We start from the raw sequence: 21,582 nt of genomic DNA on the forward strand, positions 1-21,582 counted from the left end.
TGGAATAGTAGGGAGACCACCTTCCAACCACTGTAAATGTGCTAGTTATATTGTATTAACATACTCTATTATAGAGATTTGGACATTTTATTCATCAAAATAAGTTCTGTATTGCAGCTTTAACTGACAATAATGACTTCTCTTGGTTTCAGTGGCATTGAACTACCAGTCAGAGGGCCGCGTCCTCCAGCTGAACAGAGCCAAGTTCTACAGCAATGGCAACTGTGGCTACATGCTCAAGCCTCCCTGCATGTGTGAAGGTCAGCTTGAATTTCAACTGGTACAATGGAGTAGGCTACAGGATGTTTTGAGCTATGTTGATTAATTGAATACATAGGACCACACTGGAAACAAGTCCCCAGGACTTTTTTTGTGTGTCATCCTTTTAGCCTTAATGTCTGACTGTACCACATGCTGTTTACATTTCTGAATAATACAGTATTCAATCAATACAAAACAGCATAAAAATGGCTGTTAGTTGCAAACACTGACGCAGTCTAAAATAACTGAAACATTTAAAATAACATTTGTATTGCCTTTAGGTGCCTTTGACCCCAACTCGGAGGACCCGCTACCAGGCCAGATGAAGAAACAACTTATACTTAAGATCATTAGTGGACAGCAGCTGCCCAAACCCAAAGACTCCATGCTAGGTGATAGGGGAGAGGTATGACACACAACCACACACACACACACACACACACACACACACACACACACACACACACACACACACACACACACACACACAGACACAGACACAGACACACACACACACACACACAGAGAGAGAGAGAGTTTTACTCTATGTGCCTGTACACAAGATGTAACAATTAAAAGCACCTTGAACCTTGAATGCACACAAAGATACAAATACATAATTATTCATGGTCAGGATGTTGTAGTTGTTGCCGGTATTATTATATATTTTTTCAAATTTCACGAATGTCTGTGTGTGTGTGTGTGTGTGTGTGTGTGTGTGTGTGTTCATCAGATCATTGATCCCTTTGTTGAGGTGGAGATCCTTGGTCTGCCAGTAGATTGCTGTAAGGAGCAGACGAGGGTGGTGGATGATAACGGTGAGTTGAAATGTTGCTGGTTCTAAAGTATGATGACAAAATGACAAATTCAATATAGAGGATATGCGTGTGACATCATCATCAAACCCGGAAGTTATGCAGGAATGCCTACTGAGTGTCAAAAAAATACTTTCTGGCCTATGCATCCAAACAGAAAAGTCATATCTGATTGCATTAAACAACATTAAACAATGTTAAACTCATTTTGCATGTTTCTTTGCCACTCGATTTGCCACTCGATGTGCCATTCACTTTAAGCATGCGCATATCCTCTATTGACATACAGAAAATATTCAATAATAATTGCCATTGTATTTCTCTATTGTTTTCCTGTGTATATTCACAAGTCTGATTTGAGTAATAAACATAATAAACAACACGCTACACTGATGAATTGAGTATCTGAACTGAACTAAAGTTAGAGGAAAAGTTAGGACACAGATACATAATGTATGGAATATAGAATAATAGTGACCCTTGTACGCTGCAGCCCAGGCAGTGTTAATCCTGATTATAAATCTACACAGATCTACAAGCTTGTAGATTGGCTATTTTCATGTGCAACACTGAACCGCTGTATCCCAGGCAGCATTAAGCCTGATTTATAGATCCACACAGATCTACAAGCTTGTAGATGGGCTATTTTCATGTACTGTACAACACTGACTTGCAGCTAAATATAAATCAGGCTTTAGTTTCCCACTGTTTGTGTGTGCAGAACGGTGGTTTGTTGTGGTTTGGCCCTGACATGTGATCAAGTATTCATGTGATGTGTGGGTTCAGAGTAGTGTGTGGTGCGCATACACATACGTGTGCATGTGGGCACCTTAACATGATACTGCCGGTGTTACAATCCTTTGCCTTTCCCCATGTTGTGTTTTTTGAAAGACTGTTTAATTTGTAATGACGCTTGTTAATTTGCCCCACCGTATGGTTTTCTGCAAGTAATTTAAAAGCATGTTTCTTTAAATTGTAAGATTTGAGAGTCTAGATACAGTAATTTTTGCCTGGTATAAAGTTACAGAATATTTCTTTGATAAGGCTCAACAATCCGCATGTGCACATGCACACGTGTGTGCATGCATCCCTATGTTGTTTGGTATGTGAGATATCCAGCTGTATTGGTTGTGATGTATAATGGATGAGGTCAGCAGCAGGAACTGTACACAGACAGCACCTCTGTGTCTGTGTACACACACACACGCACACATACGCACACCCACATGCGCTCGCTCATCCACATGCGCGTGTGTGCGCGCCCACACACACATACACACACACACAGTTAGCCTGAATTATTCATCACTGCTGAGCTTGCTGTCTAACTCGCCTCCTCTCTTTCTTTTTCCCTGGACTGTCCACTCTCTCGTTCTCTCCGCATCCATCTCAATCCCTCCTCCTGTCTCTCTCCCTCTCTTCTCCTCACTGTTTATTTGTCTGCCTCTCAATCTTCTCACCACGGCTCTTTGTTGTGCTAATTCATTCTCTCCTCGCTTCCTTTTTTTTTCACACTTTCTCCACTACACTTCTCTCTCAACTGCTCTCCCCTCTATCTTTGTACTATCTACCCTTTTCATTCCTCCCCCTTTTTTTCCCGATCCCCCCCCCCCCCCCTTCCACCCTCATCTCTTGTCTGCCATCTATCCATTTTTCCATCCACCCATCTTTCTGTCCGTCCCTCGGTCTCTTCTCAGGGTTTAACCCCATGTGGGAAGAGACCCTGGTGTTCACGCTCCATATGCCAGAGCTGGCCCTGGTGCGTTTTCTGGTGTGGGACCATGACCCCATTGGCCAGGACTTCATTGGCCAGCGCACTATCGCCTTCAACAGCATGATAACAGGTAAGACACCTCGTCTGACCCCGAACCGCCGCCTTCTACTGGACCGCGGAGTGTCATCTGCTCACCTCACATCACTTTGGAGGCTTTAGTTTCAGACATCATTCAAAAGGTCAATGTAAGGGAATGATAGTTTACTGGTTTCTTACTCTGCCCCATACCCAGCAGAGTAACGGCAAATTCACACCAGCAGCAGTTGTGTTTTTCTGCTACCGTAAATGGGTGTCTACCAAACATTTGAAACACCCACAAAGGTGAAGTGGACCTATTTCAGACCACTCTGGTTGGCTGTCGCTCAGTCTCGCCAGCAGCGGCGAAGTTGAACTTTTCTCAACTTTACCGTAGCACTTTTTATGGCTCCGCCTCCTAAGCGGAGAAGGCAGCGGTCTCTCCTCTCCATAGACAATGCATTGGACCTCGCCGCTTTCGCGGGAGCAGAATACCGCTGCTTGTGTGAATTCGGCTTGAGAAAGGAAGCAGCTAAATGGTATATGACAACACCAATGCACAAAAAGGGCTGTCTTTCTATAGAAATATGCTTTTAACTGCTACTACAGTATGTACTTTTAGGTTTTATGTTTCTGCCTGTTTGATGTCTTTTGTTGACAGTTGCTGTATTTGCGTTGCAGGTTACCGTCACGTGTACTTGGAAGGTATGGAGGAGGCGTCCATCTTTGTTCATATAGCTGTGAATGACATCACTGGTAAGGTAGGTACGACCACGGCAGCTGTCCGACTCCTACTAACAACAACCCATACAATCCTGCTCCTACACAGCAAGTTCGAATTTTGCATCGACGACCTGCAATAACGAGAGAGAGAGAGAGAGAGAGAGAGAGAGAGAGAGAGAGAGAGAGAGAGAGAGAGAGAGAGAGAGAGAGAGAGAGAGAGAGAGAGAGAGAGAGAGAGAGAGAGAGAGAGAGAGAGAGAGAGAGAGAGAGAGAGAGAGAGAGAGAGAGAGAGAGAGAGAGAGAGAGAGAGAGAGAGAGAGAGAGAGAGAGAGAGAGAGAGAGAGAGAGAGAGAGAGAGAATCCAGGCATGGTAAAGATTTTGTCCAGGAACTTCTTAAATTCTACATTGAATAAGAGTGAGGGATATTGAATAATCTACTAATTCTCCCAATAAAATAAATAAACTAATTAATGCACTAAAAGGTTAGCAATAGAACAGTTAGTCGCCTGTGTGTTCCAGGCTGTTGTGTTGATGTACTGTGGTCATGAAGATGGCATTCACCTGGTTTGATGCAATTCTTACTGTGATGAACAAAACAATGAAATGGCATCAATCCAGCAGGATGTTTCCATCTTTTTGCATCCTCACCATTATGTCACAGGAAGCCCTTAATGGTATCGTTTGACCAAAATAGGCTGACTCGAATGCTTCAAAGCTTCATTTGTCCTCCTGTTAATTGACACCAAAATCAATATAAAAAATATTTATTATCCAAAAATAGCCCAGGAAATAACCTAACATTACTAATCATTGATCAAATCAAGGACTTTTTTTTAACTTTCACAGAAACAACTTACCCCTCACCTCTCATACGTATATGCAGAAATGTCACTTGCCTGTATTGCAGTGTGATAGTAAGATTTAAAATGTATTTTTATGTTGATTGAATAAGGCTTGATTTAGTTTTATTATTGCACATTTTCAGATTGAAAAGAAAATGCTTCAAGTCCTATTGTAGCAGCAGGACCACACACACACACACACACGTGCTCTCACACACGCTCTTACATGGGCGTGCGTACACACACACACACACACACACACACACACACACACACACACACACACACACACACACACACACACACACACACACACACACACAAATGTATGTAAACATACACACAAACGTAAATATACACACAAATGTAATAATAGTATGTTACCTGGCTAAATGAAAAACATATCTAACCCTACCTAATACAGTACAGCTTGTCTGCTACCCATATCTACACCTAATGCTGAAAGAACGGCTTTCAGTCGTACCTAAAAAAACATCAAAACATTGTGTAATGTGTTGCATGGATAATTGTATTAATAAATCAACAACACTGACCGGACTTCTTTCTGAGGAATGACCCGATTGGCTGTGAAACTGTGGTTTCACATTCTGATTCTATGTCTAGAAAAAGATTTTCTTTGAAGCTTTGTGCCGAAGCTGTAAAGACCAAAAAAACAGACATTCAGGAAAGGCCTATAGCATATATCAGAGTTATTTCTCCACAATCATCATGATACAAGCTAAATAACGAAATATCTGCCATCAACACGTACTGAACTTTAACTTTTACAATTCATTACATTTTTTTCAACAAGGACTTTCTACTTTTCAAGTTGCCGTGATGCATTTGACCTTCGTCAGCCGTAGCGCAGACGACCACGTTGTTGTTCATGTTACTGTGTGTGCTTCCTGTGTTATCTCTCTTATCTTGTCGCCCCTCCCACCTCCCTTTTTTTCTCTCTCTTTCTATCTCTCTCTCCCCCTCCTCTCTGATCTGTCCTCCTCTTGTCTGTTTGTGATTTCAGTGGACCCCTCTTTGTCCAAACGCTGCATTTAGAGGCATTTAGAGCCCTGAAGCTGCCACTCAGAACTCAGGTGTAGTGAGACCCAATCAGCATCTTGCATGCAGCACATGCCCCACCCCCTCTCCCCTCCCTTCGTTTTACCCACCCCTCTCCCACTTCACTCCAGTGATCTGACCCTTTTACCCTCGCGGGGGCCCGTCGCAAACATTGGGAGGGAGAAACAAACTAAAAAAAGGCCAACTCATGCGTCACATGAGTTGCGAACATGACTCGCCCGCATCTTCATTGACCCTCCCAAAGTAGATCCAATGTCATTAACCTGCACCAATCAAGGGCTTTACAGAGGATGAGCAAGAGAGAGAGAGAGAGAGAGACTGTTGTTGGGGGTGGGGTGTGGTCAGGAAATGATACTGGCGAGCTTTTTTTTGCAGAGTGGATTTTTTTCCCCTTAACTCAGGACATTTGTTTTTCTAGCACGCTGCACTGCAGGGGTATACAATTCCAGTGCCTTTGAGGACATCTCTCGCCCCCACCGTTAATCATCTTTTTTTTCTTCTTTTTTTTTTGTCCCTAGGAAGAGGGAAGTCGAGAGAACTTTTGGCAGTGGAGGGGTTGTCGGTAGATTGTTGCAAGAGGAGAAATCTTTGATTCTTTGATTTTTTTGCATATAATGACATGCCCAAAATAGGGTTGAAAGTTGTTGTTAAAATAGCAGAGGATTGTTCATTACCCCTTGTATTTTTCTCTTATTTTGAGGTAGATATTACAATAGCTGGGGCGGGGGGGCGGATGGAAAAGCACAGAGCAAGGCCCCCAGCCAGAATTTTGATTATTTCTAATCACAAGTATGCACAGCATGTTAAAGATTCTGTCTCGTTTAACCACTTAAACCCTCTACTTAGTTCACCGTGACACGTTGTGAGCTTGTAGATCTGCTATTCTCAACAAATGTTGCCCTCAGATTAGGGATGCTAGGGTTCAAGTGTTTAATTATGCTGAATTATATTGAGGCAGTGTTGCGTTTAAGGAATTTAGCCCTTTTTTTCAATTTTCTTCACTCAACCAAAGGCTTGCTTTCTTTTTTTTAATTTCTTGTCTCTGTGTCTCTGTCCTCACTGTCTGATGTTTTGTTGAATGAATGCACAGAGTAAAGAGTTGAGTAAATCACTTCACCCAGTCTTTGATAGTCAGGTCAGCTTGGATCTACTTCTATGTACATCATTTTGTCAAATGACATTGGGTTGCTGTGAATTACATGCTTACAGGAAAGCTTTTTTTTGCTAACAAGCAGTTGACCATATTCACAAGGTGGCCATTCTGCTCTTACTTCATATTGGGGTGTGTGTATGCCAGTGATTCTTAACCTTTTCTCAATATTTTTTATCTCTGGAACCCCAATTTACACTGTAAAATACCCAGTGTTCATTAAATTCTGAGAGTGTAAATGTTTTAAGACCTTGCACATACGTACATAGGATGTTGAGTGAACCAAAATAAGCTTCCAAAACAAAAAACAAAAACAAAAGCGAAACAAAATTTGCCTTCGGTTTACTTGAGTATGAAGTAAGAGCAAATGCCAGCCGTATAAATATGGTCAGTGGCAAAAGATTCCCAAGTCACGCTTCATGATCCAGCATTAAAACACATCATAAAGCTCCATGTAGCTGGAGAAGCTTCTGGATCATTTCCAGACTGCATTGTACAGTATTGCAGTGGTAGAAGTGCTATTGTTTGCCCTCTGTCATTTGCCTGGCTGGCTGTCAAAGTGAATGTCTGGTGGAGATCATTGTCATCGTCCCTAATGTTCTTCAATCCCCCAGCATTGTACTCCTTCACTGTGGTCACCGTTGTCACCAGAATTCCTTGACATTAGAGTTATACCACCCTATTTTAAATGGCACGGAATATCTCCACACACACAAGTCCACATAGTCCAATGTTGTCACCGTGAAAGCTAAATAACTCACAGTGAAATCTTCATGAGAAGATGAGGTTGTATTTTGTATACATAGCATTCTGATGCTAGAAATAGCCTGCACATCAACACTGATGCTCATAATGTTTGTTAAATCAATAAAAGTACTAAAATTCGTTCATTTTATTACGTTACCTACCACTTGGTTTACTTGCAACTGCTTCCCCCGCTACTTTGGATTTCCAAAATCTTGACACAGAGTTTAACAAGTAGCATCGATTAGCAATTAAATGTCATGTGATATGGAGCGTCATCTGATGTATTGCTACTGCAGATAACAGAGCTTGGATCAATTTTGGGTGTTTTGTATCCAGTTTGAGCATGTCCTGTCCTGTTCATTTATTTCTGCAATAATGTTTGGACAAAGTCACTCACATTATGGCACTTTTTTTCAAAATAAATGTTTCCCCTTCTGTATACCAATGAGTGTTTTCTCTCACTATCCATTGCTCTTCAGTATTCGGTGTTTCTCAGTATTCATTGCTCTTCAGTATGTTGGTATGTCTCAGTATTCATTGGTCTTCATGCATGTATGTGTTCTCTGTCTCGTTGACAGGCCAAGGCGGCCAGCGGCATAAAAGGGCTGTTTCACAGAAGCCCAAAGCAAGCTTCCCTGGACAGCCATGCTGCTGCACAGCACAGCCGTAAGCATCCGTTCGGCGCCCACCTCCTGCGCCGTACAGCCAGCGCGCCCACCAAGGGTCAGCCCAAAGTCCAGAAGGGCCTCCCCGAGATCGCCATCGACACCAAAGACTACAGTTCGGAGGGGGCTAGTGAGGACCGGGAGTCCAAGGACCAGGAAAGGGCCGCTGCTGCCACCTCCCACCAGCCCCCACTACCACCGCCGCACCACCACAACGGGGTGGACACTAATGGGGCTCTCCACCCTGAGGAGGGAAAAGGTAAGATCCCGCGCTTCCATCCTCGATGTCCCTACAGTGAGCCTCTGAAACGGGCCAACCGGCCCCGGTTCCAAGATTTGCCCGTCATGAAGCAGGGCGTGTTTGCTCGTGTGGCGTTTAAAAGCTCAGGCAGTGTAGGAATGTCTTCCGATTGCGTGACGTGTGGGATAGGCTCCAAGGGGAGTCCCGAGACTGAAAGCAAATGCCAGGCCGAGGAGAGGCAGGGGTCCAGGACGGGAGAACAACAGAAACGAGAGATAAACCCCAGCGTCTCTTCCACCAACAAGCAGGTTCAGCCAGAGCCCATAGCTGAACCACAGCCGGATCCACAGCAGCCCCTGCCCCAGCTCAAGCCTGACCCAGAGACCCACTTCCGTCACTCGCCCCAAGCTCTCTTCCAGCCCATCCCCTCCCCCACACCTAAAGCCAGGCAAACCCTGGGCCCCCACCACGACCGCCCTCGGCCCGACCCGTCAGAGAGGAACGCCCGCTCCTGCAGCGTGCCTCGCCGCCGCTTTGCCAACACCGTCACGCCGTCGCCAACTCTCACTCCTCACTGCAGGAGCAGTCTCCTTCCACGGCATGCTCCGCCCCCCAGCTATGGCGCCGCTTGCGGTTTAGCCCCTAACCCGTTCACGGACGGGCTTTCACTTAGTGACACAAGCAGCTGCGAGAGCTTGAGCGGTTTGGAGTCACCCCCCATGCTGCCTCCGCGCTCTGTCCTTGACAGCCGCAAGAGGGCCGTGGGTACTCTGCAGCGTGAGATGAACGCCCTGTTTGCCCAGAAAATGGACGAGCTGCGCTCTAAGTCCCCCATGTTCTTTGCTGGTAAGATGGAACCAACTCGCACTTAATTTATACTCACCGATGTCACACGCCGAAAATAGCGGATCTACAAGCTCACAACGTGTCACAATGCGACACGTTGAGAGCCTGAAGATCGTCTATTTTCTGCACACGGCACCGCCGTTTAACGAAGTATAAATTAGGCTTGAGCCTTCCTCAGCTGTTCCCCAGTACCTGTAGTAGCCATAGTGGGCTTTTAATACAGAGCATAACCCACCAGTTAGACCCCCTAAACCCCTAGGTTTTGTAGCATTTACCTTAAACCAGCGTCCCTAGTTTAACAGTTTAGTTTAATAGTCCCTGAATAACTCATACCTTGTCACCCTACACCTGATGATTTTAGCAAAACTTTAGAACCATCCAGTAGTTTCTGCATCTTATCAATCCGCTCCAAGTATTACCAAAACTTAACTTCCACTAGTTTCTAAGTCATGGTGCTGCCTTACACTTGAAAAACAATAGTCAACTGACTGTGTTTTGCTCATTTTCTTGCCTTGCAAATACCTAAACCCACTCTCGTGCTTGACAGATGAAAGTAATGGTAAGTTTATAACTCAAAAGAATTGGCAGTACTTGTATTGCTTGACAAATGGTGGCAATATCACTGTAAAAAAAAAAATCATAGTCATCAAGACCACTGACACATCTGCTGGATTCAATCATGTTCCCCATCCTGCATTTCCTACAACACGTTTCACAACGTGGAACGTTCTGTGCTAAAATCAGTCCAAGTAATGTAAAGATTTCTTTCAGCAGCTGTTCTTCTGATAGCTGCAGCCAGTCTGTTCTCTTTTCAATGTGAATGATGAATTGAAAAGCAAAATGCAGTTATTTTTAGACAAAGCTGTGTTGGGTAACTTTAGAATTACAATAGCTTTGATAGAGCAATTGGATTTTGGGATCCTCTTTATGAACATGCTTTCTTTCTCTCTGTGTAGTGCTCTCTTCTCCTCTCTCCTTTGTTCCTTTGTTCCTCTCTCCCTCTGTTCTGATGGCGCTAAACTTCCTCTTTCCTTCTGTCCCTTTTGCACGCACTCTCTGTTCCTAGTGCAGAATTGAGGGGATGACCAGAGCCAGGTAAACAGAACCCTTGAATGAATCCTCTGCACTTGCATTCTCAAGTTGTATGATGGTGTCATTCGCCAGAAATAGCAGATGTACAAGCTCTGAGCTTGTAGATTTGCTATTTTCGGCATGTGACACCGGCGTAAGACGGAGGAGTATGAATGTATGAATCACGCGTCACCCTTCACTGTTCTTTGTCTGTCTGCCTGCATTATCTCATCACCCTCATCTCACCACCCTGCGCTGTTACACACTAAAATCCAGAGTGTTCATTTACACAGAGTGTAAAAAACAGAACCGAGAGGGTCCATTTTTTATACTCTCTGAGTTACATAAGCACTCCGGCTTTTACTGTGTACAGACAGGATTCAGTATCCACATTTTCCTCAGATGTCTGCTACTCTACACCTGCACTAATGCGAGATGAAATCAGTGTAAGGAACGGGGCACCGTGTTCACTTTGGCTTGTCCTTTCTCATTGGTGCATAGGGGAGCAGTGACAAAGGCACAGAGACATTCAGGGATGGTCCCTGTAGAGATGTAGTAGTAGTCCACAAAACTTACTGTGCGCAGTTATAGGAAGAGCAACCTTCATAAAGCTCCACTGTCTTTTAATTCATTTTAATACCTTTTTATAATTTGTATAATAATACCATGTTATCGATTTTGCAGTTGTAAAAAAGCATTGGTTTTAAATGCTGTGATGTTCACTTGGCTGTATTTCCTACAGTGTCACATATCCTATCTTAGTCTATTTTGTACAAAACACACATTCTTGCCATCTGAGGCTTTTTTTACACAGAAATTGTTAACATCCCTTGCTTTTTGTCCTCTTTATTTCTGCAGACTGTCCCACAGTGCAGAGACTTGCTCCCCCTCTTCCACTACTCGCACCGATCACTGAGGAAACTAGGGACCAACGTCTTGTACGCTCCGTCTCCACTCCGCCAGAAGACCCATCCTCACCTCACCCTCCATTAGTAACATTGCACTCACCATCCACAGCAATAATCACAACCAAAACCTCCCCGTTAACCACACCTGCAAATGGGCTGGCAGAAAGTCCTGTAAAAGTGAGGGGAGACACTAAGAAGTCCCCTTCATTACCTGTGACCATTCTTCTCCCTCAGGGGCCAGCCTCTAAAACTGTCCCAACACAGTGTAGCCAAGATCCCTGGGTCAGCAACGGCCCTACATCGTCCATAGAGCACGCGTCAAACCCAAAGCAAGCCCTACAGACTCAGATGGACCAAAACATGGATAAAGTAGAGTCTAAAACGGAGTCCTCTAAGCCTCCTGCCCCGGCACCTCCCACTCAACCCCCCGTCACCGCCATCACTCAGAGAACACCCGCCAGGCGAGCACTCTTCAACACCCCGATGCCACGTGTTCCCGTACGGAGGACCAAAAGCGAGGGACAAGTCCAGGTGGCGTCGGCCGAGCAGGGCGAGTCGGCAGTGCCGGAGGTGTGCACCGACGCCACAATGAACGATCGCCTGTGGAGCAAGCTGGAGCCAGGCAGCCACCGAGACAGCGTATCGTCGTCCTCCAGCATCTCGTCCAATGACACCGTCATCGACCTCTCCCTGCCCAACTTGGTCAGGAAGAGCCTCACCAGCCTGCCCATAGTGAGTGGGACTTCCGAACCTCCATGGGTGAACCGCCCTCGTTCGGCCATAGTTTCCTACGAGACCCCACGTGTCAGCAAGAGCAAGTCCAACCCTAACCTCCGGCAGGGCGATCATCCGGAGGACGAGCTGCAGAGCCGACCTCTGGGTATGCCACGGGAAGACGCCCTGGACTCGCCCAGCAGAACGGCACAGCGGAGACACACCTGGAGCCGGCTCTACATGGAGGGGCTGAAGCAGTCGTCCGCCGCCACGTCCTCGGCCAGGAGGCCTCCCGTGGCCCCTGTGGCCCCCTCCGCCTCCATGTCTAAAAGCCTGGGGGACCTGACGTCGGACGACATCGCCTGTAACTTCGACAGCAAGTACCGCAGCATCAGCCGGAGCTTCATTGTCAGGCCCACCAGAGAGCAGCTCCGCAGGGGCAGCCCGCAGAAGTCGCGTCCGCCCAGTGACCTCACAGAGCAGCTACGGAGGTTGACGGATGTGGAGCCCTTGACGGCCAGCGACTTTTCTCCTAGGACAACGCACATGGCTCCCCAGGAGGAGGTCATCATGGATGAGCCCCCGCTGCGGAGGACGTCCTCACGGAGCCAAAGCAGAGTGCGCTACATTGCTAACAGAGCCAAGCAGGCTCAAGAGAGGCAGAGGTTGCAGGGCCTGGCCCAGGGCAGGCACGTGAGCATTAGCGGTAGCATTAGCAGCAGCGGTAGCGCTAGCCCCATCGAGGAGCGAGGGAACCCAGAGGGGGCATGTTGCGTGGCCCGTAGCCCCTGCTCTAGCCTGGACCTGCTGAGTCAGCTGGCCCCCGTGGGATCCCCTTCCCCCCGACAGCCCCAGTCCTCCCCAGACCCCGAAAACAACGAAGTCTTTTTCATGCTCAAGCTCTAAGAACTGACAGATTGTCTTGGAACTGAGCGTGAGAGACGCTGACAAAAAAAACACTCTTTTGAAATTCCATCCAGTTTGTTCACAAGTGGAAGATTCTTTTTTTTTAAGGAAAGTGCTTTAAGCCAGTTGCTGAAACTGGTTTACAGCACCCAGAATATTTCTACATCTTCCAGAAAACTGTCCTGCTGTATTGGTTCTTATGATGAAAGATTAATATGCTCACAAAAGGATGTTACATTTTTTAACAAAACCAATGCCGCACAGAAAGTCTCTCAAAACTAGGTATAGTAGTGGAGAGCAACTGTTATAAAATTATCCGTTTTAACACCGTCTTTCGTTTGCACCAAATGTTCAATAATTGCTAGAATGTATGTAGTTCCCCAGTTTTTATATGCCTGTTCTAAGTTCATAGTGACTTACACTTATTTGAATAGTAATTAACAGTAACAAAAGATGATTATTAGACGACTGAATTTAAAATGAAACCCTTTGATTTTTTACATAATATGCTATACTTTTAATTCATTTTAAATCTAGATTGGTATTTTCTGTTCATACAGTACTTGAACATCAGTAGCACAGCCAAGTGCTAGCAATATTTTTAAAAAGACATCGTATCACAATGAAGATCATATTGATGGCTTTGTTTGTTTTTAACTAAAAGCAGAGGGCTTGTCCCATGTCTTTGCTGCAGAAATAGGATAAAATCATTCCTGGAATGCAGGTCTTTGAATTGTCCCCATTCTTTGTGTAGTGAATACCTTGTAATTTGACCAAACTGCCAATATTTTCATTAACTCCATCACGAGGCATGTTGTTCCACCAAGATGATATGATTACTTTAAAATGGTTGTAGAGTAGACTACAATTTAGCATACAATGTTATGTTTTTCCCTTTTATGTTGACTGCATGTCTTTTATGCACCGTAATATTTATCCCAAGGATCTGTTTTTTATTTTACAAAGAGTTTTTATATGAAGATTTGTTAATATTTTGAACCTCCGTTCCGCCACATACGCATCATGTCTGAATCCCAGTTTCCATTGGTCAGTGGTACTCAAACGAGATGGGAATGATTCGTATCAAAGCACGTTTATTTGTAGGTCTATGGTCTATGTTTGCACTGCAGTGCCAGTTCTTTGTGCAACACTTTAGGGGCAATATTTAATTCAAACCATGTGTAACAATGACCTGAATAAATCTCTTAACTGAACATTACAGCTCTATGGCTCATTAATTTAGTTTACTCTGCTCTCATTGAACAATTGTCACTTGTCTCAGTGTTGAAAAGACATGGTTAACAATTCGGGCGTCCAGTGGAAGTAAGCCTTACACGAGTTGACATGTAAAAGCCATTGGCCTTGGTTTTGGCAACGGCCTGCCCCTTGCTCTAATTACGGTCTCTGCTTGCGGCTGTGTTTACCAGCCGTCAACTCACTCAACCTCTCTGGCACAAATCTCAAGACCCCCTGCGGGGAGAGAGAATGGTCACAACAATTACTTAAGGTTGCACAATAGATTACATGCTCAGTCAGTTGTTACAGGATAGAAAAACATCTTTTCAGTAGAGCTTGCCCCCCTGCGAGACTGGAGTGCTCAGGAATTATGCTACAAAACAACTTATCTTTGAATCCACTTAAGCCCCCAGATATACTATATAAATGACGTCATAATTAAATGTGAGAAGTTGCAAAACCACATTATGCTTTCTTTTTCTCTTTTGACATGTCAATCAAAGGTCTAGTCATTGTCAAGTCTGGTTTCCATGGCGATGGCCACCTCTGGTGAGCTGTCACATGCTGCCAGGCCTCTTCCTCGGTCCTCGGTGAGACTTCTGAAGCGCAACATGCTCATTTTCTGCCATAGACTCTGCCCCCGCTGTCCCACACAAACACAAAAGATGGCTTCATTGAGATTCTGGGCTCGCCCCCCAAGTCCCTTTTAAAGCCGTATTTATCTAAACAATTTGGCACAGCTTGGCCCCTTCAACCAAAATCTTGAGTCCTGGTGAGCACTTTGGAGCTTTGACGGAATACTTTTGTCACCAAGGGCGAAAACAACCCTCACTGTCGAAATGCAGCCGCTGCTTATTTTTGAAGTCTTTCTGAGGAAGACATACATTTATAGAGTCAGTCAATAAGGTTCATGACTCATGCTCAAACTTGTAAGGGTCTTAGTTGGCCAAAGAAAGGACTGTACACTAAACGTATAACTGCAGGGTGACCATATTCTGAATTCCCAAAAAGAGGACACTTCACACGTTTTTTTGGGCGTTTTTTCTTACTTTAATTTGAGTGAGTTAAAAAAAATTGGGCAGTGTGTTTTAGGACGAGCGTGCTGGTTTTCCACACGTTTCTTTTTTCTTTGTCCCAGAAGTGGGGGGGATATCACCCAAACTCTCAAAACCCCGGACATTTGAAGGATTTTATAACCCCCCCCCCCCCCCCCGGACAGGCCGGACACCCCCCCAAAAGAGGACATGTCCGGGTAAAAGAGGACGTATTAACAAATATTGCTCCCTGTTAATATTTGAATAGGGGGCATTTCTCTCATAGATTGCATTCTATCTATATAATTAATCATTGATATAGGTTTTCTCCTGCGTGTAAGGACTGTTGCTCTTTGCGAGAGGTTTTGTTTACGTACTCTAAAAATACAAAATGGTGGGTACCTCAATATTCATTGAGGCAAGAAGTGAGATCACTTAGGGCATTGGGGTCGTCTGGTGAGACAGATATATGCAGCTGGATATCACCTGCATAGCAGTGGTAGTTGACATTATGGCGTCTAATGATGTGACCAAGTGGCAACATATATAGTGAGAAGAGGATGGGTCCTAAAATGCTTCCTTGGGGAATCCCATACTCTGTCTCAACTGGATCCGATACAAAATCACCTAGGGAGACAGAGAACTGTCGTTCAGCTAGATACGATCGGAACCAGTTAAGGACACTACCAGACTAGTACTAGAGAGACCTACCCATTTTTCTAGTCTGTCAATTAAAATACAGTGATCAATAGTGTTGAATGCAGCACTTAAATTTAGAAGGATGAGGATAGACACTTTCTTTTTTATCACTTGCTGATCTGAGGTCACTGACTACTTTCAGTAGTGCTGCCTCAGGGTAACCGGTCAGGTACAGTTCTGCCTCAGTACTATGCTGGGATCGGACAACTGATTGAAATTTGTCAAGAATGCTGTTATTGTTAAGATGATTAATAAGTTGATTAAAAACCGTCTTCTCAAGGATTTTACTGAGGAAGGGGATGTTGGATATGGGTCTATAGTTGTGCAAATCAGTGCTGTCCATATGATCTACTGGTCCACACATTTCAAGAAAGTTGATGATGAAATTGACCACTTCTGTAACTGCTCACTTCTCTCTTATTTCATCCTTTTGTAATCAGTTTCCTCCCATAACGTAAAAAAAGGCAAGTACTGTCAAAATATGAGATAGTTTCATAAGCCATGTGCGGTACAATACTGGTTTGTAAAAAAAATCCCTAACAAAAACAAATCATCCAAATTAGGCCCTATGTTCCCTCAGCCCTATATTCCCTCAGCCCTATGTTCCCCCATATCAATTTAGACCCTATGTTCCCTCAGGCTTATTTTCCCTCAACCCTGTGTTCCCTCAGCCCTATGTTCACTCAACCCTATGTTCCTTCAGCCCTTCTGTATGTTCCCTCGGCATCACAGATGGCCCTGCCATAATGTGCTGTTGGTGTCACCTGTTGGGGTCCCCTTTTTTTTTTTGGTCCCCTGAAGGAGGGGGGGCTGCCCTAGTTCCACTCGGGGTGTCACCCCAAAGGTCAGTCTGTCTGTGTGTCCCGGGCATACATCGGGCACCGTCCAACCGAACGACCTCAAACTCTGCACGTGTGTCCCATATGATCCGGTGTGTATAGTGCAAGTGGCAAGTTGATCGGACCAACGGTGTCCGAGAACTGAAAATATGTGAATGTCTGTAAATGTCTGTCAGCGGGTCTGCAGAGAACACACAAGTCTCTGTGTGTTTGGCATAGTGTGGGTACTGGCTTCCCTGATTGGCCAACCCAACCCATCGGCCTCACGAACTGGCAGAGCTTTGCATCACATTTGTGTTGCTGTGCCATTGTGTTTGTTATGTGGGCACCGCCATCCCTGTTTGACTAACCCGACCTGTCAGCTTCACTGATGTAAAGCTTCACTGATGTAACTAGTAAAGCGACTTACAATAAGTGCATTCAACATGGGTAGGCAAGAAAACTACTAATCACTAGAAGTCTTAAGTGCATTCTCTTCTAAAACAAGCAACTAAGAGTATACCTAGCGCTAAGGTAAAAGTGCAATATATCAGCTACTGTGGGGAAATTAGAGGGGTCCTTGGTTCTTTAGCTTTAGAATGAACTGGTAGAATGAAGCACAACTAAACTTTGAAGTAGGTTATATCAGAAAAGGTTTATTACAGCAAGTCAGCCAGCATAAGCATTACAGCAAACGATGTCGACGCGATAATTTCTCTCTGAAGTCTCTTCACTCTCCCCTATCCATATATATCTTTCGTGGTCGCCCCCTCCTCCTTAGTTATTTTCCCTTATCTCATTCCTTACGTATGTGTTTGTGATTTCTCAAGTGTCCACTTATGATTCAGTTGTTGTGGTCTCCTCTTGCCACAATGCTTCTGACGTCACCAAGCACTCAGAGGAGACCACAACCTGTGTTCGCCTGCCCAACTTCTTTCCGTGATCATGTCAAAGTGACCCTAACCTGTCCTTACTTATTGTTGGCTAAATACTCTTATCTCTGTCCCATGGTCCCCTCACTGGTTCTCTATGGCAGGGGTTATTTAGGCCAAAGTGCTTCTTTGGTTGCCTCTACACCTCTTACGTTATCTCTGGCTATCCTTAAGTTCCCCCAATTGTTTTCCTTGATTACTATCTGTTGAATCAAGACAGTTTCAAACTGCCCTTTCTCTGGCCCTACACTGTTTTGATTAACATCTGGTGTTCTAATCACTCAGTTTCAAGCTCCCCTTTTCTCTGATACTATTTGTGTATTTTATACGGCCTGGGCAATTATGCTTGTGTTCGCCCCAACACTACCTACTTTCTTAAACAGATGAGACAAATAGGAAAAAGAGCAAGAGCTAAAACAAATAAGTGTATCAAATAGGCTACACAAGATCCAATAAAACAAGAGCTTGTACAACCAATTGGCAACTAGTAGGCAAGGCTAAGAGGAAGGCTCAGGGTAGTGTTTCCTGAATAGGTGGGTTTTCAGCCTGCGAAATATGGGCAGTGACTGTGGGGAGTTCATTCATGTGTGTGCCATTTGACGTTCTTACTAGACTGCCTCTCTACCCACTAAGCTACGGCTGCCCCAAAGGACAATTAATTTGATATACAGTACTTCCAGCAACTACAGGCGTCTAATCTATAAACTGTAAACATAGCAACATCATTTGGTGCAAATGTGTGTGCATGTCTGTGTGTAGGGGACACAGAGAAACTTTCAGAACCTTTCCTAAAACATCCAGGACACAACGCTCCATACGTCCCAGACTTCCAAACTGTGGAACAAACTCCCCTTTGCAGTTAGAAGTTAGAACTACAGACTTACTCCCAATTTTCCGCCGTAATCTGAAGACACCTCAGACTCCACTTTAGCCTGTAGCACTTGACCTAGCCTTGACGACCATGCAGTCTTATGCAAAGGTTAACATATGTAGCAGATGTAGCCTACGTGTTTACCTTGTTTATTGTAACCTTGTTTATAACCTCAATGTGTTGTCATGGCATCAGTCGCAAACAATATATGGGCACACAAGGGTGCATGCCCATAGATGGGCATATACTGATGTCATCAGCAATCTCCATATATGGGCATAAAGGGGACAAGGACTGACAGATACAGAGATCCGGTTGTCCAGAGCCACAGATCCGACCGCTATTTACATATTTGGTCATGTGCATATATGGGACCGACCAACTTCAAACTCGGCGCTCCCACTCGAGGGAGTGGGGTGCCCACCGTTGAGTAGTTCGGATATCCTGTTGTTCTCTCTAGATGTGAGGGCTGTGTTGCGGCCCAAACCTCTATAATAAAGTGATAAAAGGAACACAGGTAGACAGAGAGATACAGAGATCTCCATATAACATGATCTCCGTACAACATGTACTACTCTGACAAGTACAATGGGTATTGCATAACCGGGAGGGGCATACATTCCAAACTTGCATTGTTCCGACTTGCATCGCCGATCCGACCGATTATGCCCATATATAGGCATATATGGAGATCCGGTTGTCCAGAACCACTGTTTCGACCGATCTGCATGCCCATATATGGGCATATACTGTTGACATCAGGGATCTCCATATACAGTATGGGCATAAAAGGCACACAGACAGACAAATACAGAGACCTCCATATATGGGCATAAAAGGGACACAGACAGAGGACTACAACAGGTACTCTGACAACGGGTATTACAAAACCGGGTGGGGCATGCATTCACTAGCCTGGAAACCAGACGAATCTGCCAGTGCAAAAAAATATATAAGTACCCTTGGCAGTGATATTAGTCTGGCCATGCCAGGCTATGCATTCACACTTGCATTGTTCCCGACTTGCATCGTTCCCAAGTAGGCCAGTGCCCAACAGGCACTGGTCTAATAATAATAATAATAATAATAATAATAATAATAATAATAACTAGAAAAAGTGCTCCTCGGAGCACAACTCTCCGCTGTTGGGAATGTTGGGAATGTTCTATCTGTATAAGTGTCCTATCCCTCCTGTCTGTATAAGTGTCCTATCCGTCCTGTCTATGTAAGTGTCCGATCCCTCCTGTCTGTATAAGTGTCCTATCCGTCTTGTCTGTATAAGTGTCCTATCCGTCCTGTCTATGTAAGTGTCCTATCCCTCCTGTCTGTGTAAGTGTCCTATCCCTCCTGTCTGTATAAGTGTCCTATCCGTCCTGTCTGTATACTGTAAGTGTCCTATCCGTCCTGTCTGTATACTGTAAGTGTCCTATCCGTCCTGTCTGTGTAAGTGTCATATCCCTCCTGTCTATGTAAGTGTCCTATCCGTCCTGTCTGTGTAAGTGTCCTATCCGTCCTGTCTGTATAAGTGTCCTATCCGTCCTGTCTGTATACTGTAAGTGTCCTATCCGTCTGTGTAAGTGTCATATCCCTCCTGTCTATATAAGTGTCCTATCTGTCCTATCTGCCAATTATGTATCAGCCATGCAGCCATTTCGTGATGGTTCCTGTCTTACCTCACTTTGGCGGTGGCAAAGACACCGCCAAAGTGACGCCATGTATTTATACAATATTTCATCGTATTGTCACGTGTCACGTGAGGCTTGACCAATCGGTGTGTCATATTTAGAAAGTGAAAACAAAACTCTCCTGCGGAGAGTAATAATAATAATAATAATAATTCAAGATAACAATCATCTCAGTGGGCATGGCACCAACGAGTAGCAGTCATATTACTTCAGCATGCAAAATTAACAGATGTACAAGCTTAACATGTTGCATCGTGTGAGCTTGTAGATCGTCTATTTTCAAAGGTAAACACAGCTGCTAATAACATTAATTGTGTATATTTCATGTAGACGCTTACTGTGTGTCAGCATGGACACCTTATGCCCACAATCAGCATCATTAGCTTCAGTTGTGTTCACCTGTAATGTCTGCTGTGCACAGCCAACAAGGTAGTGTGCCATATTACCTATGAAATAAAGTAGTTATCCTCCTATCCTCCTCCTATAATTTGACAAACCTCTGTCATGGTTGGTGGTTGGGCCAAAATTGCTCTGGCCGGTTCTCCTCAGCGGCTGGAGCAATTGATCCGAAATTGCACACAGCCATTGATCATTATCATGTGCACCTAACAGCGAAGCCCGTTTTTCGATATTACCAAATCGCTGTTTATTAGTGGTTTTGTGTAAAACACTGTCGGCATGGTTACAGGGCTGCCTCCCGGGTTGACAGATCATGTGCGCATATCCCCCCATGGATGCGTTGACCGGGTATGGACTAGTTGAAGGTAAAACTGATTAACATTTTCTTAATATTTTACTATCATCAAGCACACACAATTTCTCTAGGAACTGCTTGTTCTTTTAATTTATGACTCATCTTTCCCCCAACCATACCCCAGCAGTCACCGGCCCTTTCTGTCTCCTCCCTCCAAACCCAGCCCTTATAAGCCCCCCAACAGCTGTGGTCTGTGATGTTCTTTGTGTGCTCTGTGCCTTCCTGCAGGAGTTCCATTAGAGCAAGCTCATTTACACATGCTACTGAGGTAAGGACACTGACACTAGTTGGAGTATAACTTTTTTCTTATTAAAGTCAGACACAGATAGTTAAAAAAAATGGCATAATTACAAAACAGTACTGTGTATTTTCAGGTGGGTGATCATGGACAGTCGTACGGCATTTGGAGTATGCATAGTTGCACTGCTTGTAGGGGTGTTGACTACAGGTAAGGATATTATTAATTAACTGTTTGTTTATTCACTTGTATCTCTGAGTGAATGCACTTTTTCCCAGTTCACTCTGCATGCACATGCGCACATCCCTTTCTACAGTGACCACGGTATCTAGAACAGGGTTTTGTCTCTAATGCTGTCTCCTCAAATATACTGTAAACCAATCAGAGCTCATGCAACATCCATGACAACATCCATGACATCCATGACCGGCTTAACGTGCAACGCTTACCCCAAAAAACATACATACAAGCTATCAACGCACTGTGACATGGCATGTCGACAGCTTACAGATCTGTTCTTTTTTGTTTTTGTGGGTAGGGCGAGCCGGCTCAACTT

General features: G+C 44.6%; 2 protein-coding genes across 2 annotated transcripts in view; both read left to right on the forward strand.

The window, feature by feature from the left end:
• The window catches only part of plch2a (phospholipase C, eta 2a), a 167,744-nt gene extending 153,771 nt beyond the window's left edge, over window positions 1-13,973 (forward strand). Inside the window, exons 17-23 of the mRNA XM_084068137.1 lie at window positions 153-260; window positions 543-667; window positions 995-1,079; window positions 2,774-2,920; window positions 3,547-3,626; window positions 7,987-8,332; window positions 11,090-13,973. Of these exons, the coding sequence (XP_083924263.1) occupies window positions 153-260; window positions 543-667; window positions 995-1,079; window positions 2,774-2,920; window positions 3,547-3,626; window positions 7,987-8,332; window positions 11,090-12,759 (2,561 nt within the window). The 3' untranslated portion in view covers window positions 12,760-13,973. The remainder of the gene's footprint in view (window positions 1-152; window positions 261-542; window positions 668-994; window positions 1,080-2,773; window positions 2,921-3,546; window positions 3,627-7,986; window positions 8,333-11,089) is intronic.
• LOC311052885 (uncharacterized protein) lies at window positions 8,347-11,073 on the forward strand. Its single transcript, XM_084068135.1, has one exon. The coding sequence runs from the start codon at window positions 8,419-8,421 to the stop codon at window positions 9,184-9,186; it is 768 nt and encodes a 255-aa protein (XP_083924261.1). The 5' UTR covers window positions 8,347-8,418; the 3' UTR covers window positions 9,187-11,073.
• Window positions 13,974-21,582: the final 7,609 nt, after the last annotated feature.

This window comes from Gymnoscopelus microlampas (assembly GCF_963454915.1).
Source record: "Gymnoscopelus microlampas genome assembly, chromosome: 10".
In the NCBI taxonomy this organism is placed as follows: domain Eukaryota; kingdom Metazoa; phylum Chordata; class Actinopteri; order Myctophiformes; family Myctophidae; genus Gymnoscopelus; species Gymnoscopelus microlampas.

Bases quoted from the DNA above. Each gene is read 5' to 3' on its own strand.
- LOC311052885 (XM_084068135.1), top strand. From the start codon at position 8,419: ATGAAGCAGGGCGTGTTTGCTCGTGTGGCGTTTAAAAGCTCAGGCAGT.